General features: G+C 45.3%; 2 protein-coding genes across 24 annotated transcripts in view; one reads left to right on the forward strand and one right to left on the reverse strand.

Annotated features, from left to right (window-relative positions):
* Positions 1-6,102, forward strand: part of GMPR (guanosine monophosphate reductase) — a 43,915-nt gene extending 37,813 nt beyond the window's left edge. For both annotated transcript variants that reach the window (XM_068931770.1, XM_068931772.1), the window contains one exon: positions 962-6,102. In XM_068931770.1, the coding sequence (XP_068787871.1) occupies positions 962-1,142 (181 nt within the window). In that variant the 3' untranslated portion in view covers positions 1,143-6,102. The remainder of the gene's footprint in view (positions 1-961) is intronic.
* The window catches only part of ATXN1 (ataxin 1), a 287,878-nt gene that overhangs the window by 52,803 nt on the left and 207,217 nt on the right, over positions 1-27,858 (reverse strand). For 18 of the 22 annotated variants that reach the window (XM_068931763.1, XM_068931748.1, XM_068931756.1 and 15 more), the window contains 2 exons: positions 23,610-25,647; positions 6,281-15,152 (listed from right to left, as the gene is read on the reverse strand). In XM_068931763.1, coding sequence (XP_068787864.1) covers positions 14,622-15,152; positions 23,610-25,487 — 2,409 coding nt within the window. In that variant the 5' untranslated portion in view covers positions 25,488-25,647 and the 3' untranslated portion in view covers positions 6,281-14,621. Of the gene's footprint in view, positions 1-4,736; positions 4,904-5,025; positions 5,059-6,280; positions 22,280-23,609; positions 25,648-27,858 lie in introns of those variants that run through there. The other 4 variants (XM_068931767.1, XM_068931768.1, XM_068931766.1 and 1 more) reach the window with 3 other exon arrangements.

Raw genomic sequence — 27,858 nt, forward strand, 5'->3', positions numbered from 1 at the left:
ATGCTACGTATGTGAAAGGCATGAATCCAAGCATTTTCTGAGACAGATTTTTAGACAAAAGTCAAGTTTTCCAACTGCTCTCATTTAGACCTCCTTCCCAAGGCCCTTCTCCAAAGGAGAAACCATGCCATGCAAAACAAGCTTGCTCTGAAGAACAGCAAGATCAGCAGGTGTTTGGGAGGAATGGCGGGAGGAATTGTTGGGCGTGAGACTGGAGAAGGATGAAGGGGAACGAGGTGAAAGTTACTTGCCTGGATTCTTCTATCAGATAACTCTTGATTGGGGCGGTGCAAAGCTGGGCTGGTGTGTGCCTGTTCTTGACAGGATTCACAGTACTGTTATTTTTTTCTAGCCTTTTTTTCCTGACTCTGAGATGTGTTAGCTCTTCTTTTAGCTTCAGGGGACAGCTCTACAGTGGGTTCCCATAACGGGTTTCCTGTTCCGCCTGGGTGGGCCCTGGAGAACTGGGCAGTAGGAGACAGCCAGAGCGTTTCTGTCTGCATGTGGTCAGTGACGTGGGACAGAGCCTGCGGTCGCGAAGCCCCTGTAGAGCTGTGCTGACTGGTGCCTGCTTTACAAGTTTCCTGAGCCTGGCCATTCCTTATAGCCTAAAGCTTGAACTTCTCAAGGACAAATTTGCCTTTCCTTGAACCTGGAAGCTTTGCTTGCATATAGGCAGACAGCGGAGGGAAGGAGGAAGGGGCAGAGCTATAAATATTCTTGTGGTAATGGGGCATCTGCAAGATGCATCCACTTCTAGTTCACAGCATTAGTGACTGGAGCTGAGGCATTTCAGTTCTTGAAAGCACCAACCAGCAGCAGGCAAACAGGCAGGAAAGCTGGGGGGACACTTGTGAACTGCAGCATGTGGAGCATTAAGCTCCATATTGCACCCAGTAAGCACACTATTGTATTGTATTTTGCATCTACACATAAATATAGTAAACAATCTCTCCTCCAGGGCTTCGGAGGGCAGGACTGTGGAGGTACCGTACAGAGGGGACGTGGAACTTACCATCCTTGACATCCTCGGAGGGCTGCGCTCCACCTGCACCTATGTGGGAGCTGCCAAACTCAAAGAACTGAGCAGGAGAACGACTTTTATCCGAGTCACCCAGCAGCACAGCCAGGTCTTCTCTTAGCCCGGGATTAGAGAGAGGGTGGCGTGGGGAAAACTGCAGGAGGGGACTGCTGTTTTGTTTTGCTTTCTTCTCTGCGTTGTGTTAGTGGCAAACTCCCCTCTCTCTCCCACCAGAGCACAGCAGGTTCATAGCTGTGATGGCTGGGATTTGGCAGGGGAAGGTAATGCTATTAACACAGTGCCATTCGTTCAAAATGCGATAACCTCATCTTTTATTGTTGTGGCTCCTTTATTTTTTAATCAACATTTCTTCACCTCTTTTTGTCCCCTCTGATGAATAGCTGCTGAAGCCTCAGTTAATAAGAAATTGGCCTGTACAGACATGGCTGCTGCACCTACACGTACACACACATTCCCTCTTAAAAGCTTGACCCATCAGCTACCACTGCTCCCAGTAGCGCGCCCTCCAGAAATTGCAGGCTGAGAGAGAAAAAGATGCAAAGAATTGAGTGAAGGAATCAAAAAAAATCAAAACCACTTTCTTCCACTTTTGCTCTGGCAAAAGGATGGATGGATGTTTGTGGCAGGGCTGCCAGCCCGCAGCACGTCAGAGAGGTTGGAGGGCTGGATGAAGGTACTGGTGACTTTTTCCTGTGATGATAAAAATGCCTGATCCCTGTCACTCTCAGTTCACAGGCCTTGTAAAGCCATTTTTATTTAAATCTCCATATTCTATGGACTTGCCTCTTCAGAGAAGTTGGAATTGCACTGTAGCAAACCCATGCTACCCCCATCCCCATCTATGGAGATCATTCAGGTGAGACTATTTCAGAGCCTGCCTGCTTTACGGTGCATGCGGTTACTGAATTATCTGGATTTCTGCTTTTACCTGCTTTGTGTGAATAGGTTTTTAAGACACAGAAACTCTGCCACAGCAAACCTACCAAGGGGGTGCCTCTCTGCAGCCCTGCCTGTTCCCTTGCAAGTTGTCTGCCGTTTTTTAACCCGTTTATATAAAAATGCCATGCTATGGTCTGTGGCCAGCTGAATGAGGCCAAAGGGATCAAATCCACTTCTTAGTTACTTGGTCTTACTCTTTTGCAGTCATTGCCATCAGGAGAAAAAAAAAGAGAGCTTTCAGCAGAATAGCTAGAGGCCTGGTTGCAAGATGCTGCTAGGCTGAGATGGAGTTTTGCTCGTTTGCTCTGAAGGCAATAATGAACGTTTAAGACTCTGGGTAACACTTTGAATAAAGTGTAATGGCCCACTAATTAATTGATAAATCACAACTAAATTTATTTGGAAATACACATTGCATCCACATGAATACCACCGTAGCTCATTATGATAAATGATGTAGTGAACACCGATGAATTAATAATGCTTGGCCACTTTGAAGTGCTGCTACTGAGATCACAGTACAGCTGCTGTTACTTCAGTGACTTCAGAGTCTTACTTTCCCCTCCTTTAGGCATCTGTGGAAAGAGGTAGGTTTCCTCTGAGCAAGCAAAGCAGTGATCTGAGGAACAGGAATGACAAAGAGAACCACTAGAATTAAGCTTGTATGCTGAACTGCTCAAAAAGACACGCACAAGGGTTGGTACAATTGACCGTGCTAAGGAACAAATCTAGGCCACAGGCTGATCCCTGCTGATTTTTAAACGTGCTCTGCACATTAGAAATAGCACAGAAGATCTTCTACATGGCCCACTAGTTTAGATGGTTTCCATTAAACATTTAGGACATAAATCTCTGTTGGGGTATGGCCCTTTCCTCTGCTTTGGAGGTGAATAAGGGCCTTCAAGGTAGTATAGGTTATGCTTTTGCTGACAATGATGTGGTCCATTTGTCCTGCCCAAATGTCATAAGGATACTGAATGTAGAACAGAAGCGGACCCTGTGAATAAAGGATCTGATCTCTATCCTCGGCAGCCTGAAAGCGTAACATAAAAAAGATGCCTGGCTGCTTTACTACAAACCCTACTATGGGTGAAATGTTGCTCTTACCTGCACCAAACCCAGAGTACAGTCCAGTGTTACTGTGCATCAATATGGCTATAGGAGGAGATCATAGTTCCTTTATTTGCATGATATGAAGGGTAGAGGTACAAGGGAAAATGAGCATCTCCATAGACTGTCATGTTGCAGGCCTGACCACAGGTGTGTCTCCACACTCGTGCCTTCATACGTGAGAAGTGCAGCTGTCACTGGTCTCACAATTACCGTCGCTATTGCTTTTCTACTTTTTTTAGCTACATTTTTAAATGAAATTTTTAAAATACATATACAATTCTATATATATATATATATATATATATATATATTTGTAAACTTTTTTTTTTTTTTAAAAAGAGCATATGCATATTGAGCAGGGCAGCTCCATGACATCTCTTTGGAACAGTTGATTTTCCAAAGGGCAGACGCTGGGGATGAAGGGGCTGCCTCCCCACAGCTGTGGCAAGCGAGGAGTCTCCTCCTCTGGGCAGGCCACACACATACCATAGCTAGCCTGGCCTGGGGCTTCTCCTGCACCTGTGTTCCCTTCATTTTTGCACATACTTATGCCTGCACAGGAGCCCACCAGTGACTAATAGGAAAAGATGGGGACAGGCTAATCTTCAGAAGTCTCCTGGGTCTTCCAGGCTGTGAATGACATTGACACCAAGACTAGTTATTCTTAAAGCTTTGGCTTAGGGTGTTTGGTTTTCTTAATAGCAGCTCTTAACATCATTTTGGTAAATAGCAGGTTTTCTTTGTATTTTCTTTCCTCCCTCTTCCTCCAAAGTGAGCAGGAGGGAGAAATCAGCTGCAGAGATGCTGAACTGATGGTATGATTGCATCTCACCCGAAGTTATATGGGGGCTTTTGTGCAGGGGGGACCCTCAACCAAGCCAGTGCTCACCACTGCCTGTCCAGCTCTCAGACAGGCTGGAAAGTTAAAATAAGATTAGCCTGAGCCCTTATTTAACAGCCAGTGCTGTGCCATAGTAGGTGCCCTCATCTTCTTGTAGTGTCAGGTCCTGTGCCCTGCTCAAGTCAGCTGTGATCTCTCAAGGAACTGGGGCAGAGAGGGAGCTGAGGGCACGCTACGCCTGGCAGGATGGTCCAAGCAGTGACCAGAACCACTGACCAACTCCACGTGCCATTTGTGGATCTACCTCACCTGCACATTTCACCAGGTTCTCTGTTACCTGGTTTCCTTCTGTGGGAAGTAGCATTTGTGAGTGCTTAGTGTCAGGTGAATCTGTATAACCTGGTCTTAGTTAACACCTCCAACAGCATTCCCCATCCTGGCTCCCCTTTACAAGGAACACTGTGAATGAGATAGATAGATAGACAATGCTGTCAGCTGAGGTCATGCCTGCTTTCCCCAGCTAGGCAGTTGTTAAGTTGATTGCCCATGATGTTGGAGTTTGGCCCACTGGCTCTGCAGAGATACAATTTAACATACCAAAGACCTGAAAAGAGGGATGCCAAATGGCAATGTAACATCATTAAAACAGTCCCTACTGAGCACTTGAAATGTGAATCTTCTTGAAATGTAAGAACAATTAAAAAAAACCCATCCTCTCCCAGGCATGTTTGCGTGGGGAGGGGGGGGAGGGGTGTCACCTTGCTGCAACACTTCACAGGGTGGGCTGACTCGTTTACTTACCCATGCAGCCTGGGTTACCTGAGCTGCCCTTGGGGAGGAAGGTCTTGGCACAGCTGCAGCCTGAGCAGTGGCATGGCCAGCTGTGGGGAACGAGGCTGGCCCATGTGGCAGGGGTGTTGAGCCAGCATCCTGCCAGATGTAAGACGAGCCATGCAAGTCTCCTTTTTCTGAAAGAGAAAGTGCATGCACTCAGCAGGTGCTCGCCTCCCCACCTCCCCCCAGCACAGCCTGCTCGCTGCTGTCAACCATGAGGGGTTTTGGCTATGCCCTTCTTATGCATCTTTCTTACCTTACGGCACAGGGATGTAGGATGTGGGCTGCCCTGCAAATATAAAGAATTTTAAGGGCTAGTGCAACTTTTGGAGAAGCTTTTCCTATACAAAGTGTGCCTGTGCCTTCCTTTCAACTAGTCAAGGTTGGGGAAAGGTGGGGCTGCCGGTGAGCAAGAAACAGCGCAGCAATTAGCCAAACCCCACCACGCTGGGGCAGGGCTAATGCTTCTCAGCCATGGACGCTTTGAGAGTTGGAAGCTTTCGCTGAACCGAGCACTCCCTAGTTTATACATCTTTAACCCCACTGCACTGAACAGAGTTGCTGCTACAGCTTTTCACCAGTGTAAATACAGTTGTATATCCAGCATCCTGCCCGCCGTCGTCCTCTCTTCCCGCTTGCCCCACCGGTCCAGGAATGTTGCTTTTTAGTCACTACTCTCAGTTTTATACCACAAGTTCATTCTTGGAGACTGTAGGAATTTTGCAGTTGCCTCTAGAAAAAAGCAAGCCAGCTTTGGTCTTGCTTGGGTGGAAGAGGAAAAAAAAAAAAAGCCAAGGCCCAAGAATAGCAGTTTGTTGTGCGCCACCCGGCAAGCCCATGCGCAGGAGAGGGCAGTGGCCTTCCCTGCAAATTAGGAGCTCTCTGGTGGGTGGATGGGCTGAATGACTTCAGGGTGAGGTGCCGAGCACAGCTCTGCTCCCCTAAACACAGTGCTGTCCCCCTGCTCCAGCCTTGGATTCACTTGTGGGCATTCAGATGTTTAGGCAAGTCCTCCCCAGCATTTACTCGGCATGCTGTTTACTGGCTGAAGTTTCCATGCATAAATAAATAACCCAGAGTCCAAAACACCTTGCTGTTGCCTGTGATAATTGTGAAGCGCTTCTGTGAAATCAGCCAAAAGGAGTTAATGAGTGTTAACGTTTTCCTGCCCTTCTATACACTGCTGAAATGGTGATTATGAATATTGGCTTCCCTTATCTGTAGCAAATCTGTGTATGCAATGCCTCCAGCACAAATGGCACAATCATTTAGTGTTCAAAAAGTTGTAATCGTAAAGTTTTGTTATGCAATAAATTGCTTCACTCTGATCGTCTGCAAAGGGTTTCATGCCATGTATGGGTACATAACCCGTTTCTGCGTAGTTGTGAATAAAAGCAAATGCTATTAAAACGCGTTGCTAAGCAGGGGGAGTAAATTGGACAAATTACTTGCCATAGGAAAACTGTCTCACATTTGGTGTTTACTCATAAAGACAAAGTACACGTTTGCAATTGGCACTGTTATTTTATTAGTACGAGTATACTGAAACAATAAACTTGTACTGGTATACAGACAATTTCTTTAAAACAATTTTGTTCAAATTTTGAATCAAACATTGTTTTATTATAATAATGAAATAATTTCTACCTAGAAAACCTGCAAGCACCATCAAAGAAAGGGACCATAAAATTCAATAAACAGACGCGAGTGTATCCTACAAATAGACACACCACCATTAGAAAATAGAATATGAATTCTTCCATTTTTTTTTTAATATTTGTTTTAAAAAAGCTAGTGCAAGTACAATATTTTACACTGGAATTACAGAGAGTATGCACGCATATGGAAAAAAGTTCTCCTGTCACAATAAAAGCTCTTAACTATGTCTGTATGCACTTAAAATTTTCTCCTCTTTTCAATAAGGTGCAAAACGTTATTCCCTCCCTATTTCTCCTTTGTACTGGCCATGTCAGCTCAATTTCTCCCCAACACAAAGCTGCAATATCCCTTTTACTGGGCCTACACTAGGAACTACACTGGAAGTGTGATTTGCAACAACCCTCATTAGCAATACCGAACCGAACAATTAAAAAAAAGACCTTAAAAACTACTGATGTAGAACGACTAAACCTACCCCGATAAGGCCTGTCTTCAAGTGCCTTTACGAGAAAGCCAGTCCAAGCCTGCTGGCTGTCAGGAATGGTGACATAGCTAGTACAAAATGATTTTCAGTAGCTCACCCGAACTGAAAAAGGTTGGGAAATCCTCCCTCCCCCCCCCCCCCCCCCCTTTTAACACTGCAAAAAGAACAGTGTTCAACTAGTTAATATATTATTCCAAAAACAAACAAAAAAGAGCAAATACATACATTAGTGAGTTTCAACATTAGCTGACTGTCGTGAAAAGTTGTATCTATGCCTTAACAGATTAGTAACTTTGCTAAGAGGCCAGTGCAATGGCCAGACAGAAGACATAAATCTAGCCACCTGCAGCCACTCTTGGCCCATGCGTGTCCTCAGCTACACAGATCCAACACCTACTGACTTGGACAGGAGTCCTGCAGAGCACATTTAGAGGGAGAGTAATCGGGTCCTTGATTTTGAAAGCAAACACCAGGGAGGGATCACATCTTCAGCTGGTGTTAAGTGGCAGAGCAGCACTGACCTGGAGGCCAATGGTCCCACACCGACTCCAAGCCCGCTGAGGATCTGGGCCCTGAAGTTTTTGCTCATCAGCAATCCAGTAGTATAGCAACAATAGCTTCAACGAGTGACTAACGATTACTGCAAACAACACTTCCAATGCATACCTACTGCATGGTCGAGGGAAAGGGCACAGAGGAGCTTTGACCGCTCAAAACAGAAGCTAACAAAAAAGAAACAACCTTGGATGAAGCCTCCATAAATCCTCAGTGGAAGACTTGAGTCCTTTCAGATAACAACAAGAAAAACTACAGAAACCTTAGAGACTGTTATTGTATAAATACTACCTATTGGCTGAATGCACTTCACTGTAATACAATTGGGGCCATTTTTCCGAGTGCCCAGGGGTCACTTGGACATGGTGATTATTTTCGCCCTGCGCGATGGTGAAAGCTGAAGCTTGGGTTACCAGCTCAAGAGAGGGACAGGAAGAGTCTGAAACTTCCACCTGTTTTTTCCCTGCTGCCAGCTCCCGGCTGCTCAGCTCAATCTTTGGACAAGAAAAGGACCCTTTCCTCTGTAATTCAGGATCCTCTCCTTTTGCCTTCTGAATAACTAGTCTCTCCATCAGTCAAGACCGTCACTGGAAACATGCTTTGTATAGCTGCTCCCTAGGAGCTATGAAAGATGTGGGGAGACGAGGGGGGGGGTGGTAAAAGGGGGAAAAGGCCATGTTGCCTTGGGTGTTAACGCTGTTCTTAGCTGTAGGCTAGGATCCCTTGTTATAAACACTTCTTGTTCAGGATTATATTCTTTGGGTTTCTTTTGGAACAGGAAGTGCTGAAAAAACATGGAACAGCATCCTAGGGAGAGGGAAAACGGGAGCAAAAGGCTCCAGGTGGGAACTAAGCGGGATGCCCTCACCTGGCAGCAGCTCTTGATCGAACGCCCGCTGCGGCTGCACCTGCCCCGGCAGGGCCCAGCCACCGTGGCGTGGCCACTGAGGCTGTGCCCCTTCTGCCCGGAGAGGGCACTGCCGCGGCCTGCCCTGAAACTGTCCTTGCCCACCGGCCCTGTTGCGAACAGGCGCCTGAGGAGCTGGGGCTCCCTCGGAGCAGGCAGGGGAGACGTAACGCCAAAACACAACGGAAGAGTCAGACTCTTGTTTTGCACAGTAGCCACCCTTTGAAGTGCTCAGTAGCTGCACTTGAGAATTGCTGCTCCAAGGTCTATTTTCAGCACAGGAATAAACAGTGTGAAGCATGACTCTACTCCCCAGAAATGGGACCCATGTAATATGAACAGAAAATTAAGCACAGTTGTTCTTTAAGAGCCTTTTAAGTAATAATTCTTCCTGGCCAAAGCCAATACAAATCAGATCATCTAGACATGACAATTTCTATATACAAAAAACATGTAACTTTCAACCTTTCTCTGCTTTTGTATTTAAAAACTTTTTCTTTTTTTTACAAACAAGGTATATGAAACTCACTGTTCAAACAGAGCCATCTCTTTTTCAAACACTGAATGAATCATTCCAACATTCATTTTTCTTTTGTGCAATTTTTTAAAACATTACCTGTACTCCTCAATGTGAGTGCTTCAAAAAAAGTTTCTATTTTTAATAAGCTTCTCAAATTAGGTTTACATCAAAAAATATTCCCACAAGGTATAGTGCTACAAGAAAAGATCCTATCAGTAAAGGTAACACATCTGAAGCGAGGTCGTCTATGTAAAAGAAATTGAACTCTGGAGTAGAGGTGTGCAACTTGTTTGGAATTTCCCTATCAACACAAAACACAACACTGTCCTCAGGACAGGAAATCAAGTGGACATGTATCCATATGCTTAAAAAAATTCACATATATTTATTCATGTGCAAACATACACATCTATCTGGGGGTGTGCACGTATGCATATCTGTATCAATAAATTCTCATTTTTCTACTTCCAGATTTTGGGGGGTTGGATGAGCCATGGAAAAGAAAATTCACGATTGCACTCTGCAAATATGTTAACTCCCCTTGTTTCTCACATCAGCACTTGGTCAGAGCCCAAAGTGGACTCTGCTGTTATCTGTAGTGATGGGGAGGGAAGAAATAGAAATTATTTCTAGGAGTGCATGTGCCATTTTGCAATTTTTTTTTTTTTTTTGAGTTCACAGGATAGCAGAAGTATTTCAACAGGCCAAATCCCTGCTCCTCATGCCCACCCCCTCAGGGCAGTGCACCCTAGTGAAAACCCAAGAATTTGCAGCTGCCTGATGAAGGTCAGCATCTGGCCCTAACTCATCCAGGCTTCAATTTCACAAAGATTTATACAGGTACTTCACAGCAAGTTCCCGAGCAGCCCAGCTGCCTCCAGCCAGCCAGCTCAGACCTTCCCTGAGCACGTGTATAAGTGTTTGCAGAACTGGGCCCCAGAGGACACAGAACTGTGCCAGGAACCCCTCTCTGAAATAACACTATTAGTGTTTTAAAATATTGAGGATTTGTTCTCCTTGATGCAGGCCTTTTTTTTTTTTTTTAGCAGTTACAAGTATTAACACAATTTCACTGCTTCCTTTTTAATATTGGCAACACATTTAAGTAAAATAAATCTCTGCACAGAGTGAATTTTCAAGATAACCAACAGCTACAGTTCACGCTGAGCCTGCTGCTTTTTGTATTGCAATCTACGTGGTATCTACAAAGTTAAATCATGAGATGCAGGAAATCCAAACTTGTCCGTAACATTGTACATCCCTACTCCAGAGCAGTAAAAGTGCTGCTTCTGGTCACATCAGTGTACCACACATATGCCAGCCCCATCCCTGAGTAAAAGGTGTGAAAGGTTTCTAAATGTTCCTTGATTTAGGGAAACGAGAGTAGTGATGTCACTTCCCCAGGCTGAGAAAGTGACGGGACGACAGGTCTAATGAAGCATGACAGGACTAAGGAATTAAATGAATAAAAAGAACGTCCCCCTCCTCCCGAGGTCTGTGTCTTAAAGGGGAAAAAAAAATCCCAATGTACAAAATCATAAAATAGGTCAACAGCAACACCAATTTGGGTTTCAACTATAGGACTTGAGGTAAGTGACATCAGACTCAAATTCCCCATGATGTGGCCCAGACAAACTGAAACAATGCCTAAGTTAAACACTATAAGGAACAGTCATTTTATATATATAGATATATATATAGATAGATAGATAGATAGATAGATAGACAGATAGATATTTTTAGAAATCCCTATAAAGAGGTTCTTGTTTTATTTTCTTTGCCCTGACTAATTTCTTGGTGATTGTATGCATTTCATTGTAAACTAAACAGGCCTGGTACAAAAAAGAAAAAAAAGACAAAAAGAAAAAGAAAACTATATTGTCAGTTAATATTGCAAAGTGGACGCTGGACAGCGGCACGCAGCTAAACCTCTCAAGCCGGCTTTGCCTCAACGCCGCTGTGCCTGCTGCTGCTATTTCAGCACGTGCCCGGCGGCTGCGGCAGGGGAGACAGCTCCAGTGGCGGCGACAGCTTGCGGCCAGGGAAACCCAGCGTCCGGCCGGGAAGCGTCCCCCTGCACGCAAATAGGCCGACAAAGTAACAGTCACGGGCACAGAGCAGACAAAACATGCCACTCGCTATGCCGGCAAAGGCGGCCGTCGCTCGTGCAAGAGAGCGCCGCCCACCCACGGGAACGAGCTGCTCTAGACCAGGGTCTCACGTTTTGCAAAATCCCCCCCATTAAAAAAGGACAAACTCCCACACTCCTCTCTTGGTGACGGTGGGGGGGAAACTTTGATTAAGCTTTTTTTTCCTTCCTGGATCTTTTTTTCTTTTACATTGCGGAGGCCAGGGACATCCATTTCAAATAAATAAGGCCAAATCAGGCCCTTCATTCACATGCCACACTTGTTGAATAGGAAAGGATTGGTGTTTCCCAGGTCAAGGTATGCCTGGTCTGTAATTTTGGGCGGGGGGAGGCGGGGAGAGAATGACAACCAGGGAGGGGTACTAACAGAAAAACGAAAGACAAAGAGAAACTATTCAAGGAAAACAAAAAGGGGAAATCAGAAGTGGGTATGAGATCTAGCTAACACCACACGGGTGAGTCTAAGTTGGCACGTAAAGTATTGCACATCCTACAAAAGCCAAAGCATGAAAAGGGACAATTGTTTGGAAAGAACCAGTTATTTCAGAATTCCTCAATCTGAAATACAAGCACAGAACTAATACATTCCTATTGCTCCAAACTCATTTTTTATTATTATTATTTTTTATTTTTTTTAGTGTTAGTTGAATAGATCCAGTCAGTTTAATAGCCCCTGCTTCCTTATTAACCACAAATGTGCATGTGTATGGTTTTATTTGAGATTTTTCTGAGTACGAGTGAATTACGAAAATAGTGGTACAAATGTGAACTAAAATCTGCGATTCTTTCTATTCCTTTACCAACGAAGCTTAAAAACAAAACAGAAAACAAAACAAAACAATAAATTGCAAGTGCCCTGAGCAGAGTATATGGAAGATTAAGCAACTTCTCTGAGCAGAAATATTAACAAATAAGCACTAAACAAGCAGTGTGACTGTGAGAAGAAACCCACTCAGCTATTTGGTAGCCTGCTGAGAGGTTAATAAAATTCAAGGAAATTCAAGAAAAGTTTCAAGCTATTTTAAACTTATTTAAACTTTTTGGTGCACCCCAGAATACGGTATAAAAACAATTAGTTCTGGTGTGAGCTAAATTTCAAGTAACAAATAACAGAGTCAAAGCTGGGGTTTGGGGTTAACGTTTCTTCTCTTAAATAAAAGCACTGTATTTTAGGGGAGAGGGAAAAACAAGGTTATAAATAAATTTATTCATTTTAGGTACTGTACTTCTAATTAAGAACTTTTATTTCCTTTTCTCCCTATTAGTACAGCTTCTTCAAAACTACCCTGAAGGATGCAAACTCGCCAGCCAAAAATAACAACATGAACGCTTGATCATGGAGGGCCCGAGCTAAATCCCACTGACATCAATGAGATCTTTCTATTGGCAGCAATAGGCTTTAGCTCAGACCTGCAGCACTTTTAATACTTGCGCCTCCCCATGACTTTGCCCGGAGGCATGGTGCACAGCACCTCGAAGGATCCGGCCCTACCTTCCAGATTTTGGGGAAATAAAAGACTGAATGGCGTGAATCCCCCCTTCCTGTTTTGTACCAAACTCTGAAATCTAGCCTTTCAAATGGAAAACAATGCAATTAAAATAACAAATAATAATAATAATAAAATAACAACAGGTTTGTTTTAAAAACAAACAAACACTTTGTATAGAAATGCTTTTTTGTGGAAAACTCTCTCAGTAAGTCTGAAGAAAAAATTCTCAGAGCTGTCCCCGTAGGACCTGGTTCTGTGTGGCAGATATGGTAGAAAGACCAAAAACGAACTCCGAAAGGAACATAACCCTATGAAATGGCCTAGAGCATAGGCAGGTTAGTGAGTAATTGCTACATTTGTTTATGCTCTTTTCAGTCCCCATCCCCCCCTCCCCAACCCCCAACCCCCAACATTATTAGGTAAAAACTGCAGGAATACCACACAAATGATAAACTCAAGATGTGCAAATTGCAAGATTCTTTAAAGTCCATCTTTTTCAAAAACACTGGACAATGATTTTTTTTCTCTTTCCTTTTTCCTTTCTCTTACTCTTTTATTATCTGTCAGCTCACAGATGCCTTTAACTCTTTCTCAAGCATTAAAGTTTAAAAAGTGCCTCCTATTAAGTAGTCCTTTGTGGACAATGACTGTCACATACTAGTTCAATAATTCACATTCATCCCTTTGAAACCACATTAAAACTTTCAGCATCTTGCCTGTGAGAAAACTCTACATAGTTGCATGTAGTTACAGTGTTGAAGAGACTCGTTTGTTTGTTGTTGTTGTTGTTGTTTTCCGAGCAGATTAAAGTGAGATACAGTACGCACTGAGTGTTAGACCAGGATGCTCAGCAATAAAGTGTGAACAGCATTTTAAGTGCTTAAAGACATTCTACGTTCATCTTCAACATCGGATTCCTCGTGTCACACCCAAATCTGAAAAAAGTGGCACCAGTTGTCCATAGTCATGAACTCAAAACAGTACTAGAGTTAAAGACAAAGATTTGCAACCTAACTGCAAACAATTTATGCCTGTGATCTCAAAGGGGCAGTATGCGTCTACCTTGTGGAAGCAAATGTCAATGGCATAACCCGATCCATTTGTCTAACACTGCACAGAAACAGGAGTGAGCCTGAGCCAGGCAAATCCACACAACTTGAGGCCTCCTCGCGCACACACGCACACGCACGCGCACACGCACACGCACGCACCCACAACGCCAGTAAGGAAAACTCGCAGGGTGAATGATGCAAGAGTACAACCTTCCCGTATATCAACTCCTGGCAATGGAACTGCACTAGCAAGCAGAAAGGAAATGTTGGTGTGGCAGTTGCTTTATGAATAAAAATCAGTGCAGTCAGACCCCATGGGGGGAAAATATATATATACATATACACACACACAAATATATATATATATACATATACATACATACATACATACATACATATATATATATATATATATATATATATATACTGTAGAGCCTTGAGTAAGAGTTGGTTTATTGTGAAAACGTCAGAGACTGTCTGATCCTTTTGGATAACATCTGTGGGTTGTGTTCTTAGCATTCACCTGGGGTGAGAGACTCTCTTCACAAGCCTGCCACAGAGTCGCAATCCCGCCTTGGGACTGACACACACACAACACACGCGTGACGGACACCTCTGCTACAGTTCCCTTCTCCTCACCTCCCCGAAAAACTACAACAGAATCCGAAACAAAAACAAACAAACAAAAAAAAACCCAACAACAAAAATAGAAGAAAACAAAATCACAGCTGGACCCTGTTCTACACTAGGTGTTAGAAAACAGGAGCCATGACAACACATTCATTTCCACTAAGGGTGCGTGAAGCAGATACTGCCCCTTCCGTAGCTCTCAAGAAACCTAGTCACTGACAAACACTTGTGGAAAAACATATGCACCAGTCTCCTGCATAATACCAGCTGCAACTATAACAACAAGGTTATAACATAAACCTAAAATAAGATGATAACATGTAAATACTGGGTTATTTAGTCTACAGTACAGTAATCTGGATAAAAATGACAAGGGATAGCCTAATTTCCTTTCCCCAAACAACTTTTACTTTCCTACATTGGATCGACCTTCAATGCAAATCTTAACCTCCTGAGGAATAAAAGAAGGCTTGGGAAGAGTCAAAGGTGGTTCCTCTTCTGATTTCTCTAGTTTTCGTGTTTCAGGGGCTGACCACCTCCTCTTCCGCGTTGCCGGGGGCTTGCTGGGTTCTGTTTTGGTGAGCAAAGGTGCTGCAGGCAATCCTATTTTGTCCGGAAACTTCAGTTCACCGTTCTCAGCTAACATCTGTGCACTTCCCTGATTAATTCCATTTTCCTGCTCCGCATACCTGTGTCTACTTCCAGCTAGACTGTCATTCTTTGAATGCTTCAGCAAGATACTAGCTGAATCCATGGGCTGGCCCTTTTTTATAGAGCCATTCTTCAGGTTCTTGAGCGTAAGCGATATGCAGACGTCCCCCACCGAGAGTTTCGAACATGGCAAATCAAAGAGCTGGCTGGTTCTCTCCGGGCAGCAGGATGACCAGCCTTGTCCAAACACAAAAAAAGGGTATTCTACCAAGACCTCCACGCTGACCTGCAGGAAGAGAGGGGAACAACAGAAAAAGAGAGAGAACGAGAGAGAGAGCGTGAGATCATCTCTTTGCCTTTACGCCCACGCTCCGCGCACAGCAGTCATGCCTGGAGAGGGGAATAAAGCAGTAAATTGTAAAAGCACCACGCGGTTTCTGTAGTATCAGTACACCGAGCATCTGGCTTCAAGCTTGTCCTTGTCAAACGGGTGTTAACAGTTTCTCTGAGTTCAGCACTTCTGGCACAAAACCTCAACGGGAATTGATCTTTACCTTTATCCAGCTGCTCAGTGACACATAGCGGGCAACAAAACTTCGGCGTCTGAAAAACTCCGTTCACCGCCATGCTCTTGTGGTACCTAGCCCCTGTCACTCAAATCTGAAGCTCCAATACTTTCCAACCAACGGACCGCGCCAGGGAAGATACACGAGGCTGGAAAAGGTGTGGCATCTCCTCCCAGTTCTGACACTCGATTTCCTAACTGACCACAGGAAGGTATCTCCCCTTCCCGAGCTCCGTCTCTGTGAGTGCATACTTATCCGTTTGAAATGGTTGAAGACGTGTTGATTTACAGTGTGAGCCCATGAGTATGTATGGAGGTGTGTCTGTAACAGCAGCAGGCATTAACCCACTTTCCCTAAGCAGTCCTGTCACTAGTCCAGCTTCTTCCCTTCTCCCGCATTCTCTTCCGAAAGCCTACCTCTCCTCCATTGCCTTCAAAAAGCGCCTGTTATGATTAGCCACTCGGTCAAACCCCCAAAACACAGCTTTGCGACTGTCGCTATTCAACTTTCTCTGCCGGTCTCACCTAAGCTCTGCAGTCAAGCTCATCTCCACTGACCAGTCCATCTCCTTCTGCCCTCTATCTCCTTTTCCTAGGGGCAGTTCAAACTTCACCCCAATTTAAGAACATATATGCTTATGAAGGTACCTAATCAGCTTACTGGATGTTGCTATAGTCAGGAGAACAAACCAGCAAAGGCCACTTACTCTTCCTTGACACTGCAAATGCTGGGCCTTGAGGTTCTAACATTATAAAGCACCTAAACACCTGCTTATCCTTATGTATGTCAGCAGCTGGCTGCTCAGAGTGCAGTGTCTGCCTGCAGGTTCAGACAGTAGATGTGGGCTTGTGCGATTCACAGCCTACGGGACTGAGCCCTTCTAGCACACCGCAATGACGGCAGGAAATTCTAATATATATATTTTTTAATTTGGCTTATGCTATTAATGTGCTGTGTGTAACAGCAATGACATCTGCACCTCTAAGAGGATGGTCTATGCTCAAGCCAGACATCCCCTGTCCTGCTCCCAAGGTCCCCGTGGCCTCTGGAGTTCTTCTCAGACACGCGCAGGATCTTGCTCTCTGGTTATTTAACCCTTATTTGTTAGAGGCTAAAGGCAGGAGAACACCAAAGTGATACAAAACATGTCCATCTCATTTCTAAGCCATTCAGCATGCAGAGAACATACCAGCTGTCTAAAGGGCTTCCCTCTCTAGGAAACAGGGATTCATTTGAAAGAAATATCACAGCAGGCTTACAAAACCATCTCTCACCCTTAGGAGTGAATAAGGCTGTCATACCAAATGTGGCTTTGCATTGTTAAAAATATATCTTAATATTAATGAACACAAGTGGTTTAAGATACACACTGTGCTCCTGTGTTCAAATAGCTTTTTTTCAGAAAAGGGCGAGCATGACTCTTAGGATGAAGTTGCATGGTCTGTCTCGCAGAAAAGGTCAGACCCAGTGATCACACAGGTTCTTTCTGGAAGCACCTTCCTTTCTGGCATGGATATTAATTCCTGATAATGCCTGGTTTTGCACTGCTAAGGCACCCTGAGAACTCCTGTTTGGCAGCGGGCAGAGTGGGAGCATTTCAGCGCCCCTGTGCTTTCCTCGCTTGGGCTGCGTATCCTCAGACACATGCTCTCTGCAAACGGGGCCCAAGGTAGCTCTCCTTGGACCTCACTGGTTCCACATCCACTTTGCGAAGAAAGACTAGAACATCGATGACCCACAACGCAGACATAGAGGCTTCAGAACTAGGAAGCTCTCAGATTTTGACTGTACTTTCGACTCTTCCAACCCATGCCATGCACTAGCAGACAACCGCAGTTTATGAAATTGTTGTTTCTGTTGAAAGAAACTTAAAATGTCTATAAATATATGCCACACACTTACATGATCGAGCCAATGAATAACACTCCAGGTACTCTCTCGATACTCCAGCTACCCAACATAGCAAGCCACTACATAGGGAACTTCAAAAGGAGCAGTTTAGAGGTACACGATACTCTTCCCCTTCCACAAATCAGTTTCTGTCATATTAACCTTATTCCGATGAGAACTGTCTGCAAGCAGTCAATTACATACACCGTAATACTGGAAGGGCACCTGACTCTGAGGCCTACTTTACGCCCTGAACTACATAAAGTGGGGCTAGACAACCTGCACAGCCTCAACACTGCATGTCGTTGAGCAGAAACACTCCCGGACCAAGATTTGTGAAAACACCTGCTCGGAGCTTGGGCTTCTTCTCCATCAGCACACACCTCTGTAAGGGGTCTGACTGGGAGAAGTGGTGAATATCCGCAGTATCTCCTGTGGACTTTAATGGAAACTGCTGTCTACATAGAGCCGCAGGCCCCTCTCCATGTGGATCACCTGACAGACTCAGATTTCTCCTTTGGTATTGGTACTTCTTTCCTCTTTCTCTCTTCCTTCCTGCCTGCCCTTCTTTTTTTCTTCTAATGTACTTCTCCATCCCCATCAAAAACTACTTCTAGCTATGTAAATCAAACATGTTTGTGTGCATCATCCTCACTGACATGCAAGTTCCTCTTGATGTGAATATGCTTCCGCGTTATTTTTTTTTTATGTGACATATAAAACACTTTCTTGAACTGCCAATCATTGAATGAAACCCCCGAATTGTGGGTAGTGATCAGGAATAACACCAAACAATAAACATGGTAAAATGCTATGATATCCACAATCCAGTCACAGCGTTCGTATACATCTATCAATTCACACTGGGTTCCCTCACTGATTTTCAAGCACTGTTTTAGCTAGCTGCTTCTGGATTCAGCTGAACTGGGATTTTAAAGTAACCATTCTCTAGGGGCAATAGTAGTCAAAGACCTCTTAACCGTGAAAGTTCAGTAAAAATACCCCTGCATCATTTTCTCCTGCAGGAACACCGCATTAAAATATGAAAGTTTAATTTTAAAAGCTCCCTCCCTGCAACATCTTGGTGTTATTACTGTATGAGAGAAAGAAAAGGATTTGGAACTTGTTTCTGTGCTTTCCCAACTATTAACACAATAAAGGAAGAAATCAAAACGCTGGTCCCTCTTTAACTGCACCAAGACTCTACTGCAAAGGTCTTCTATTTCTGTTTTTTAAGAATGACTAGTGAAAACATCCAAAACTTTTCAAAGCAACCACTGAGTATCTACAGTTGTCTACATCACTTTATCTTTTTATTTCTCAGCCAAATTCAGTACTTAAGGAATGCAATCCAGATTGCTCTGGAAATGTACACCTGTGACACATTTGGGACAATGGGAGGCACGGGAAATACTGTCCCTGTCGTGCAGATAGTCACTGCAGTGCCTTTGCAGAACGCCACAGAAACTTCAGTCTCAGGGTTCGCTGCTCCAACCCACCTAACAAACACTAAAGCAGAAGCCACCTAATAAAACTAGTCAGTACAAACTACACTTCAATAAATGTAACCATACATCTTCCAGTTAAGTCTTTTCTCTCTGATATTATTAAAATATGATGAAACTAGGAGTGGCAGGTTCAGACCAAACAAAAGGAAGTGGTGGTGGAAACAAAGTGCGATTAAGTGGTGGGGCTCTCTGCTGCAGAGCACCTTGCTGTGGGTGCTGAAGGATTCCTCGGGTTCAAAAACCAACTGGACTAACTCATGTGATAAAAATCCATCAGAAGGCTTTAAGCAAAAGGATGAGACCTCTGGCTTAGGAAGTTCACGATCCACAAACTCTTACATCCTGCAAGAGTGGTTTTGACAACTATCTGTAAGTACATGCTTGTCCTCTTCTTTGCCCTCCCCTGAGGGACGGCATTCATGGTCAGCCACTGCCAGACAGAAGAAGCAGCATCCTAGTGGTGAGGGCTGCCGAACAGCACAGGAAACGGGCAGGGCTTAGGAGGCAACTATACTTCATACATATTTTCACTCCTCCCCTCTTCAGAGAAACATATCCAGGACAGGAGTTCCTGGGAAAAGCATGATATGCAGCCCTGAAAGAAGAGGGTGCGAGTGACTCTAGGGAACCATCGGGTCTGCAAAGAGATACCTCCTTCTTTTGATTGCCCCATGTGGGAAAGATCCCACTGTTTTTGGAAGGTAAAAGACCCTGCCTCCTTCACGAAGGGATAAATTCCTCCCGGCACTGGACAAGTAGGAAGGATGCTTCTTAGACTTGTGAAGCTTTCTGTTCACTGTGGGGAAAATCTTGCTAAGGAAGAAAAGGCACCTCTGAATGTTTCCCTGTTCTGTATGGAGATGATAACTTCTACAAGAAAGAAAGAAAGAAATTCAGGTGATTGCCTTCTTTTGTGGCTCCTTCCCTTTCTCTCCCAGAGAGAAGTCCCCGCAGTGCCTGGGTTCCACCTGACTTCCCTTATCCAGTGATTTTTGGACTCCTCATGCCACTGTCCCACCACCCCCAAACACCGTCTGCCTTCACAAGAGTGGATTTGCTTGGAGGGATTTATGGGGCTGCAGGCAGTAGTTCCTGCCACAGGACTACCTGGCGTGATGCACGGTCTGGGCTGGGGGACAGGAGAGCGGCTGCGAGGCCTTCAGCATCCCGCCGTGACTGCATCCAGCCCCACTTCAGCATGCCATCACTCTAACAAATAAACCCCAGGCCTGAAGGTTAGCAGCTACGGCTCTCTGCAGCTGTGTGATCCCACAGCAGGGAAACTCTGTTTCTCAAGGGAAGCGATTTCTGTTGGACCACTGGCTAGCTCGTGCTTATCATATGAGCCCTTATCTGCTGCATGTCCCAAATTCAGTAATACACATTTGAGCAGAAAATACAGCTTCCCTGTCATTCACTGGAACAAAGCGTTACTGCCCCTGTGCCCGGAGAACAAAGCTGCGGAGATCACATGAGTGGAAGGCAGGCAGAGATCTCCATCTGCAGCGGAGAACAGAGTCAAACTCTTCCTTTTTATGTCTGTAACAGTGCCAAAGATGATGAAAAGTAAGAGCGCTGAGCAAAAGAAAAAGGGATTGGTTTGCGTGCATGCAGAGATATAAATGGAAAGCTGAACTGGACGAAGGTCTAAAAGAAATATACACTAAACTGGCAGGGGTACTAACTAAATGGTCTAACAGGACTTTTCCATCTTTAATGTCTATGATTCTGTTCAAAATGGGAAAGGTTATAAACTGGATGTTCATCTTTTCTTTTTAAGCTGTACTTTAGGTTTCTTAGCGGGGGGACTTAAATATTATAAAATATTTTCCACAGCAATAATTAGACACGACAGCAGCTACATAGTGCCTCCCTATTTACACTGCAGTTGTATACGCCCAGCTAAAAACAAATTGCTACCTCTTTCCTTTAAGTGGTGTGAGAATTATCTAATGTTTGTATAGAATCTGAAAATACGAGTTCATCAATACTATAATGAGCTCCAAGAGATCATTGGGAGGAGTATACAAAATGAATGGAGGCTAACGGTAACAATGCTATTTTTGTATGGCACTTATCCTTTATAATCTACATTCTAACAATACTGTTAAAAAAGCTCCCTCCTCCCAGAAGTATATGTACGAGTGAAACTTAATTATAACAAAATATTTTGCAAAGCCAAACTACACATACACCTATACTCCCGCTGTACTCTGGCGTCAATACATATTTAAGTATAGCAGCATCACAGTGTCACTATTCTAAACAGCAAGACTGAGTGCTGTTCTTCCAATGAGAAGCCTAAGCCCTCTTCACAGGCAATTTTCTAACAAGTAACGACTGCTGCATGTCTGCTAATAAGGCTAAATGCTTCCATATATCCACGCTAGGCTGAGGGTGAGGTCACTGGAGACTTCAGACACATAGAAGCACTCTCCCTCTCTAACCAGGCAAGGGAAAATCAGCACAGCAGTCACTGCTATGCAGGGACACAGCTGATCTGGGAAGAGACCCAAGTCCTGGAATCTGCAGGAAACCTAAATTAAACCCTCCTTCTAATCATATCTCTACGTGACTCTCACTCCATTCTGGAAGCATCCCCGGTGGGAAACACAGCTGGGGAGTATTTTAGCTGCAATGATGTCAGCCGGCTTCTGATAGGCTTCTTGATAAGGTGACACTTTGCCGGATGAGACTGGTGTAGCTTTTGCCGTAGCATTTTTTTTTTAACAGCTTCAAACCCTCTCTGCCAGACGGTGGCACTCTCCCCTCTGCAAAGGATCTCTTCCCAGCCTGCACTACTACAACACATTGGCTGTGTTGACAGATCTGTGAACAAGACATGACACAAATGCTACCTACTAATTTGTACCTCCTTCTGCTGGTGCAGAGACCGGTGGTCTGGCTGCAGAGAGAGAAATGAGAGCAAGATGAAAACTGCAGAGGGGAGATTACTACTTTGGAGATCTCATTATGCAAGGCACTGGGGCAACTCATAGTAACTGGTTTCGATGCAAGGACAGTTCCTCTAATCAAGAAGCCGGAGACGCACAGCTCTCAGTGAGAGCACCAAAACACAGCTGATTGATGGGGGAGAAAAAAAAAAAATCACATCCTTATATGACTACTGAAAACAGCAGAGGCCCGATGTTCATCATTTGTGTAGATGCATACACATACACGAACACAACCGTACAAGGAATTTGCACACCTGACAGGAAAAAGGGCACACATGTAGCAATTTACCATGTGTTTGCAATTTAGGAAGGATGGGTCACAGATTGCTGTGACTGCAAGACATTTTTTCAGTGTAATTTGCTTCTCAGTACCACTGCTCTTTGTTTTCTTCTCCAGACCAGTCACTCCAGGGGCTTTCCTAAATCTGTCCATTTCTAGTTCCTCTCTCTCTCTCTTTTTCTGGTTCTCCAGAGCTGAAGTTTGCAGCGCTCCTGTTTCAAACCAAACCAAAACCATTTGCAACAAGATTTTTTAAAATGAGTACCTTTATGAACCAAACTGCCATCTAGTGTATCTAATCTATTTCCAGCCTCAACACAGCAGAATCTAAATTGTTCAGATAAGGGCCAATACCAAGATAATGCTTTATGATTAGTGCATTCTTGGCCTAAAAAAGCCTTTGGAAAGTTACAAGGTTCTTTTCCTGCACTGCAAACCAGTGAGAAACAAAGTTCAGAAGCACAGGATGCCTAGCCATCTTGGTGTTTTTCCTTTTTAAATTTCCCCTAGACGCACAGTATGTGAGCTATGCAGTGTTTCAAGCTAACTGAAACCTGAATAAAACCCTGTGTAGTCTGTCTCAGTAACTTACACGTGTGAGTGAAAGCATTCCAAGACAAACCCAAGTTTTCAAGCCACAGAAATTCACAACCTGGTGGGCCTACCCATCTCTTAAGGGTAGGACTCAAGCTGGACTTAACCCAAGCTTTCTGGAGGAGAAAGTAAAAATCACCTATCAGAATGCAAAATATATCCACCCCTACTGCCTAAACCAAGTTATTTTATATTTGAATAAAGATCAACAAGATCATTTAATTCTTCCTATGGGTTCTCTAGCTGTAAAGCATACTGAGATTTACACCAAAATGCAAAATCCTACTCGGGCACTGGAGACCTTCGGGTAAGGCCAGTGCGTGGCAGGCTTGAAGATCTGCCTCTAGTCTTGGCTCTGGCAATTACATGCTAAGTGACCTTCTACAAATCTCTTTACGGCCCAGTGTCTCAGTTTCCACCTTCATCTCAGACTGTTTTTGCATGATGACAGGACTGTTTTTTCCACTGTGTGCTCCTACAGTGCTGAACAGAGACCGGCTGGGGCCTCGGGGTGCTACCACAGTACAGGCAAGAAATAGCGTGACATTGCCTCAAGTACTGCAGTATGATTGAGGTTTGCTGGGCGAACCGTTCAAAGTGAGGACGTAAACAATTCCCCTGGCTGCAGTGTAGGGACTGTGGAGGGCGCTGAACACAACCTTGCAGCAGTTTAACCGGGGCGCAAGAAAAGAAGACCTACTATCACATCCAGAAGGCTACATTTATCATAGGTGTGGCTCTGATGGTTCCACTGGCACTGCAAGGTGGATGATTTTTCGACCAAGGATGTGTCAGTCTCATGGATGGGTGTAAACAATGAAAAACTACATTCCCCCCCAAACCCAAAGCAATTGACACCTGCTGCCCAACTGCCCTGAGGTAAGCTGTACCAAGGAAACCAAGACGTGCAGTCTAGTCTCTCCACCCCCAACTCCCACATTCTGTTACCTGTGCTCGATGCTCTCCAACTGCAAACTGTATCACAGCAATGCCTAGGTTATGGCTGTCTTCGATCCTCTCCACAGTGCTGGAGTCTATTTTCAGGTCATTGCTAATTTCCGCGCTCTGTATAAAGTCTTCTGTTTTTAAGTCCTCTACTTTCTTCAGCTCCCCGTTGGCCAACTGAATGATTGACCCTTTCATGAAGTAAGGAGGCAGCGTGGGAGGAGCCGCGGTAGGAGAAGCGATGGATTGCACCACGGGGAGGTGGATTTGGGCCTGCACCATGGTTGCCTGGTAGGCAGGCTGGGTTGTGAGGGACTCAGCACTGAAATTCTCACTCTTAGGAATGGCGGTAGTGACAAACGTATGAGGCACTGCTGCAAACTGGGGAGATGAAGTGACTATTGCAGGTGCTACTCCTGATGGCTCAACATCTGCATTGCCAACTGGTATAAGCAGGGGCTGTGTGCCAGGGATCACCAGGTGCTGCGGCAGATTTCCAGGGTACCCAATTGCTTGCTGCTGACTGCTCAAGTAGCCGATTACCGGTGGCTGGGTCCCGGCGTAGAAGGCCGTAGCAGGCAGCCCGACAGGGAGTTGCTCAGAAGCGCTGTGGGTTGTCTGAATGACAGTGTGAGGGGACAGCGTAGCAACTGCTTTCACCCCCTCGTGGCCCATAGTCTGTTGTGGAGATAAAGCATAGGACCGGTGGGCTGGCTTTCCTAAATGCAAGCTTCCCTTGTCATTGAGGGTTGAGGGAGAGGTCTCTCGGTTGGTGGCCTGCTGTACCTCCATATCTGTGGTAGGTGTGTTGCTGTTGGGTACCACCATGACAGACGCTCGGACACCTGAGGAATCCCGTGCGCTGTACTCGGCAGGGCTCGAGTGGACCACTACATGCCTGGTCTCGTAATGATGGGGAGCTGGTTTATTGCCTGCTTTGACTAGACCCATGTCGGCAGACGGCGAAATACCATACCGCCGGCTCTTCTCTATCTCTCCGTTCAGTACCTCCTTGGCCTGCATGGCCTGCAGTCGGCTGCTCTCAGGCTTCTTGGTGGGATCCCGGGTGACGAAGTGGCCCCCAGAGTCGGTGTACTGTACCACCACTTGGGAGGAAGGGCCAAGGGTGAGTGTGTGCGGTATCACTGTCTGATGGGGATGCAGAGGGACCGGGATGGTTGGAGGAGAGACATTTCTGACAGCGCTCTGGGGAGAGCTTGAAATGTGGACGTACTGGTTTTGCTGGGTGGGTGGAGGAGACCCTGCAGCAATCAGTCCAGGTGTCCTCACCAGGTGCGGCTCAACTTTGTGCCCCTGCTGGCTTAGGCCGCTCATGCTGGCCAGCAAAGTGGAATAAGCCTCCAGCTGGGAGCGCTGGGATGGAGTGGTTGCAACAGCTGTGGCCGCCGCCACAGCACCGGTTGCAGAATTGGCTGTTGGGGAAATCAACTGCGAGGGGATGAATCCGGCATATGGTCCACTGTACTGGGGCCCGACGAACTGGAAAGTGTGCTGCAGGTGTGTGTACTGCACGGGGGATACAGGATTCCCTGACTGGGAGAGCGCGGGTGAGTACACCGTGGGAAGGGTTGTGGAGGCTGGAACGGACCTGGGTGCGCTCGGTGGGGAATAGTCCATTCCTGTAGACAGTGACTTGTGTAAACCCTGCTGTAAACCCATCTCTACCGACGTCCCTCCGGGCCTGTGCCTTCCCCCCAGGCCGCTTTGGCTGCTGGGTGTACTGGGGAGCCATGCTAAGTTATCTGCGCGGTGGTTTTCGTTTGGCAGGACTGGCTTCACCTCCGAAGGCAGGCTGGTGGCAGGGATTTCTCGCTTTTTAGGTGGCAGGCATTCATTACTCCGCTCTTGGTTGGATTTCATCTTTCGCCGTCCCCCCTCCACTGTGCTTGCTTCACTGTCTGGCTGGTTCTGATTTCAGTCTGATAAATGGAAAGTCACATTTGATTTCTGAAAGGGATCCAGTGACTTCATGAGGAATCATCTCCCCGTGAGCACAACCCTTCGACAGCTCCTCTGGATTCTGCAACGAGAGGTGGGCGAAATCATGCTGTCAGCGCTGGAAAACGAAACCGAACGAGCAAACACCTCAAAACAACCACTGAGAAAAAGAAAACCCTCGCAAAAATAAAACCTGCCTTGCATTGCTGCTCACGTGTCAAGGAGCAGTTTGCAGCTAAAATCCCAGATGTGTCTGCTAACACATCGGGAGAATAATTGAAACTTTACGTAAATCAGAAACTCTCTGACCAAAACTTCTCTTGTTTAACCTCGGTCGCTTATTTCCTAGCATCCTGCAGGCTTGCTTTCCTCCCTTCTCTGTGAAAACCCAGCTTGTTTCTCAGGTGTCCGGTTCGCTCTGCCACTCTCCCCCTCTCCTTCCCTTGCAACAACAACGTTATCTTCACCGTGCCGTGTCCTAAAGCACGCAATCACAGCGCGACATCACGCACAACGCGGCAGGGAGCCCTGAAGACACCCCCCCCCCCAAATATTTACGCTAGCAACGAGCAGCTATTAGTAGCACTGAGAGAAGGTGAGCTACTTCTGAACTCCTAAACCTCTGCGTCATCTGCCGAGCGATTTCATTTCACACTGGACAGGGCTGCAAACACAGCAGTTACCTTCTGCTCTTCCCTCATGCCACAGCTTGTTGCAGGCACACGTGCCCTTCATCTACTAGTTTGGCAACAAGCCTCGGCTAAACAGGCTATTTACAGCGGCAGCACAAAGCCAGAGATGGCTCCGAGCCAGATTTTTAATGTGTTTTTTTCAGTGCTTTGAACTCCCCTGCTATTGATAGCTCACACCTAAGTGAGCAGGCAACATTTTGCACTGGAAAATGCTCCGTCCCTGCAATCTGGGGTGCTCGGCAGGGGTCAGCGGTACCTGCGAGCTGACGCTACGCCCCACGGGGCTGGCCCTGAAAACTCCCGGCTAAGAGGTGACTGGATCTCCCTGACCCAACGCAGGAACCCTGACGCTCACAAAAGCTCACAATTTTATTATGTGCTAGAGCAAAATTGGTGCTCTCCCTTCTCTGCATCACTCAGTGAGCTTACTGCAGCCATCCTTGATACCGGGAACAAAGCCTTTCTCATTCTTTCATTATCTGCTAAGGAAAATACAGCAACTAAATCACATCACACTTTAAAAAAAAACAAAAACAAAACAGACTGACAGCTTTTCCCCACCTGCCTGAAACCAAGAACTCCTACTTTGCCTTGTTTCATAATTAAACTTTAGAGAAAATGAGACTCTTCCCATTCCCTGTCCAGTCACCACCTTTCATCTGCATTTCTGGTTTTTTTGAAAGATATGCAAGGATGGGGGCTTAGAAATCTCGTACCTCACACTATAGGCATTCTAACAAGAAAGGCATTTATTTTATGAAACAAAAATGAAGAGAGAAAGAATTAGAGTGGACGTGAAAGAAGATGGAAATAGGATGTAACTGACTTTATTAAAGTGAACGCTGAGCAGCAGTAACGATAGTTATCTTATGGCAAATAATATCCCTTTGGGAGAATCTCTTTCCCTACTGCCTTGGTTCTAATGAACAATAAGCCTCATGTTTATATGTGCACACAGTACTCTGAAGACATAGTCGACCGAGATTAAACCTAGCTTTAAGAGCATTCTTTACTTTTCTGAACCTCCAAGCTGTTACAATCGCACAGGAAAAGTCTAAAGCTTCTAATGGTCTGATACAATCTGTTTTAAGTTAATTATTCCACTGTTTAAACATTGATAAACAGTAATCAAACACCAATAACCGCGGAGACCCTAAAAAAAACAATGTTTGTTGTTTCTTCCTTCAAGAACTCTACAGCTGTAACGAATTAGGGCAGGCCTGACCTAAGCTGAGAAATCGGCACACAAATTATTTGTAGGCTTGGGAAAGGTCGTTATAAAGACTTTTGTGTTGCGCTGCAGGCAAAAACACAGCGCAGAGAGAGAGACAGTAGCCAGGCTGACAGGGAGCAGCGTAGTCCAACGCAGGCTGGTGACTTTTTAACTCGGTTTCTGAAAGTCGATTTGCTGTGTGAGGGGCCAAGTCACTACCACCCCTCAGCTTGTCTGTAAAATGCAGCTGTTTGTTTGTCTCTCAGCAATTCTGTCAGCATAATTTTTTCCCGGAAAACCTGGAAGCTCCTAAGCTGACTTCTTACTTGGAGGCTAAGGTGCTGCCTGGGAGACTAAAGACCTGCCAGAAGCTGGCACTGCTGCCGCC

This window comes from Struthio camelus, chromosome 2 (assembly GCF_040807025.1).
Source record: "Struthio camelus isolate bStrCam1 chromosome 2, bStrCam1.hap1, whole genome shotgun sequence".
NCBI classification, from domain to species: Eukaryota; Metazoa; Chordata; class Aves; order Struthioniformes; family Struthionidae; genus Struthio; species Struthio camelus.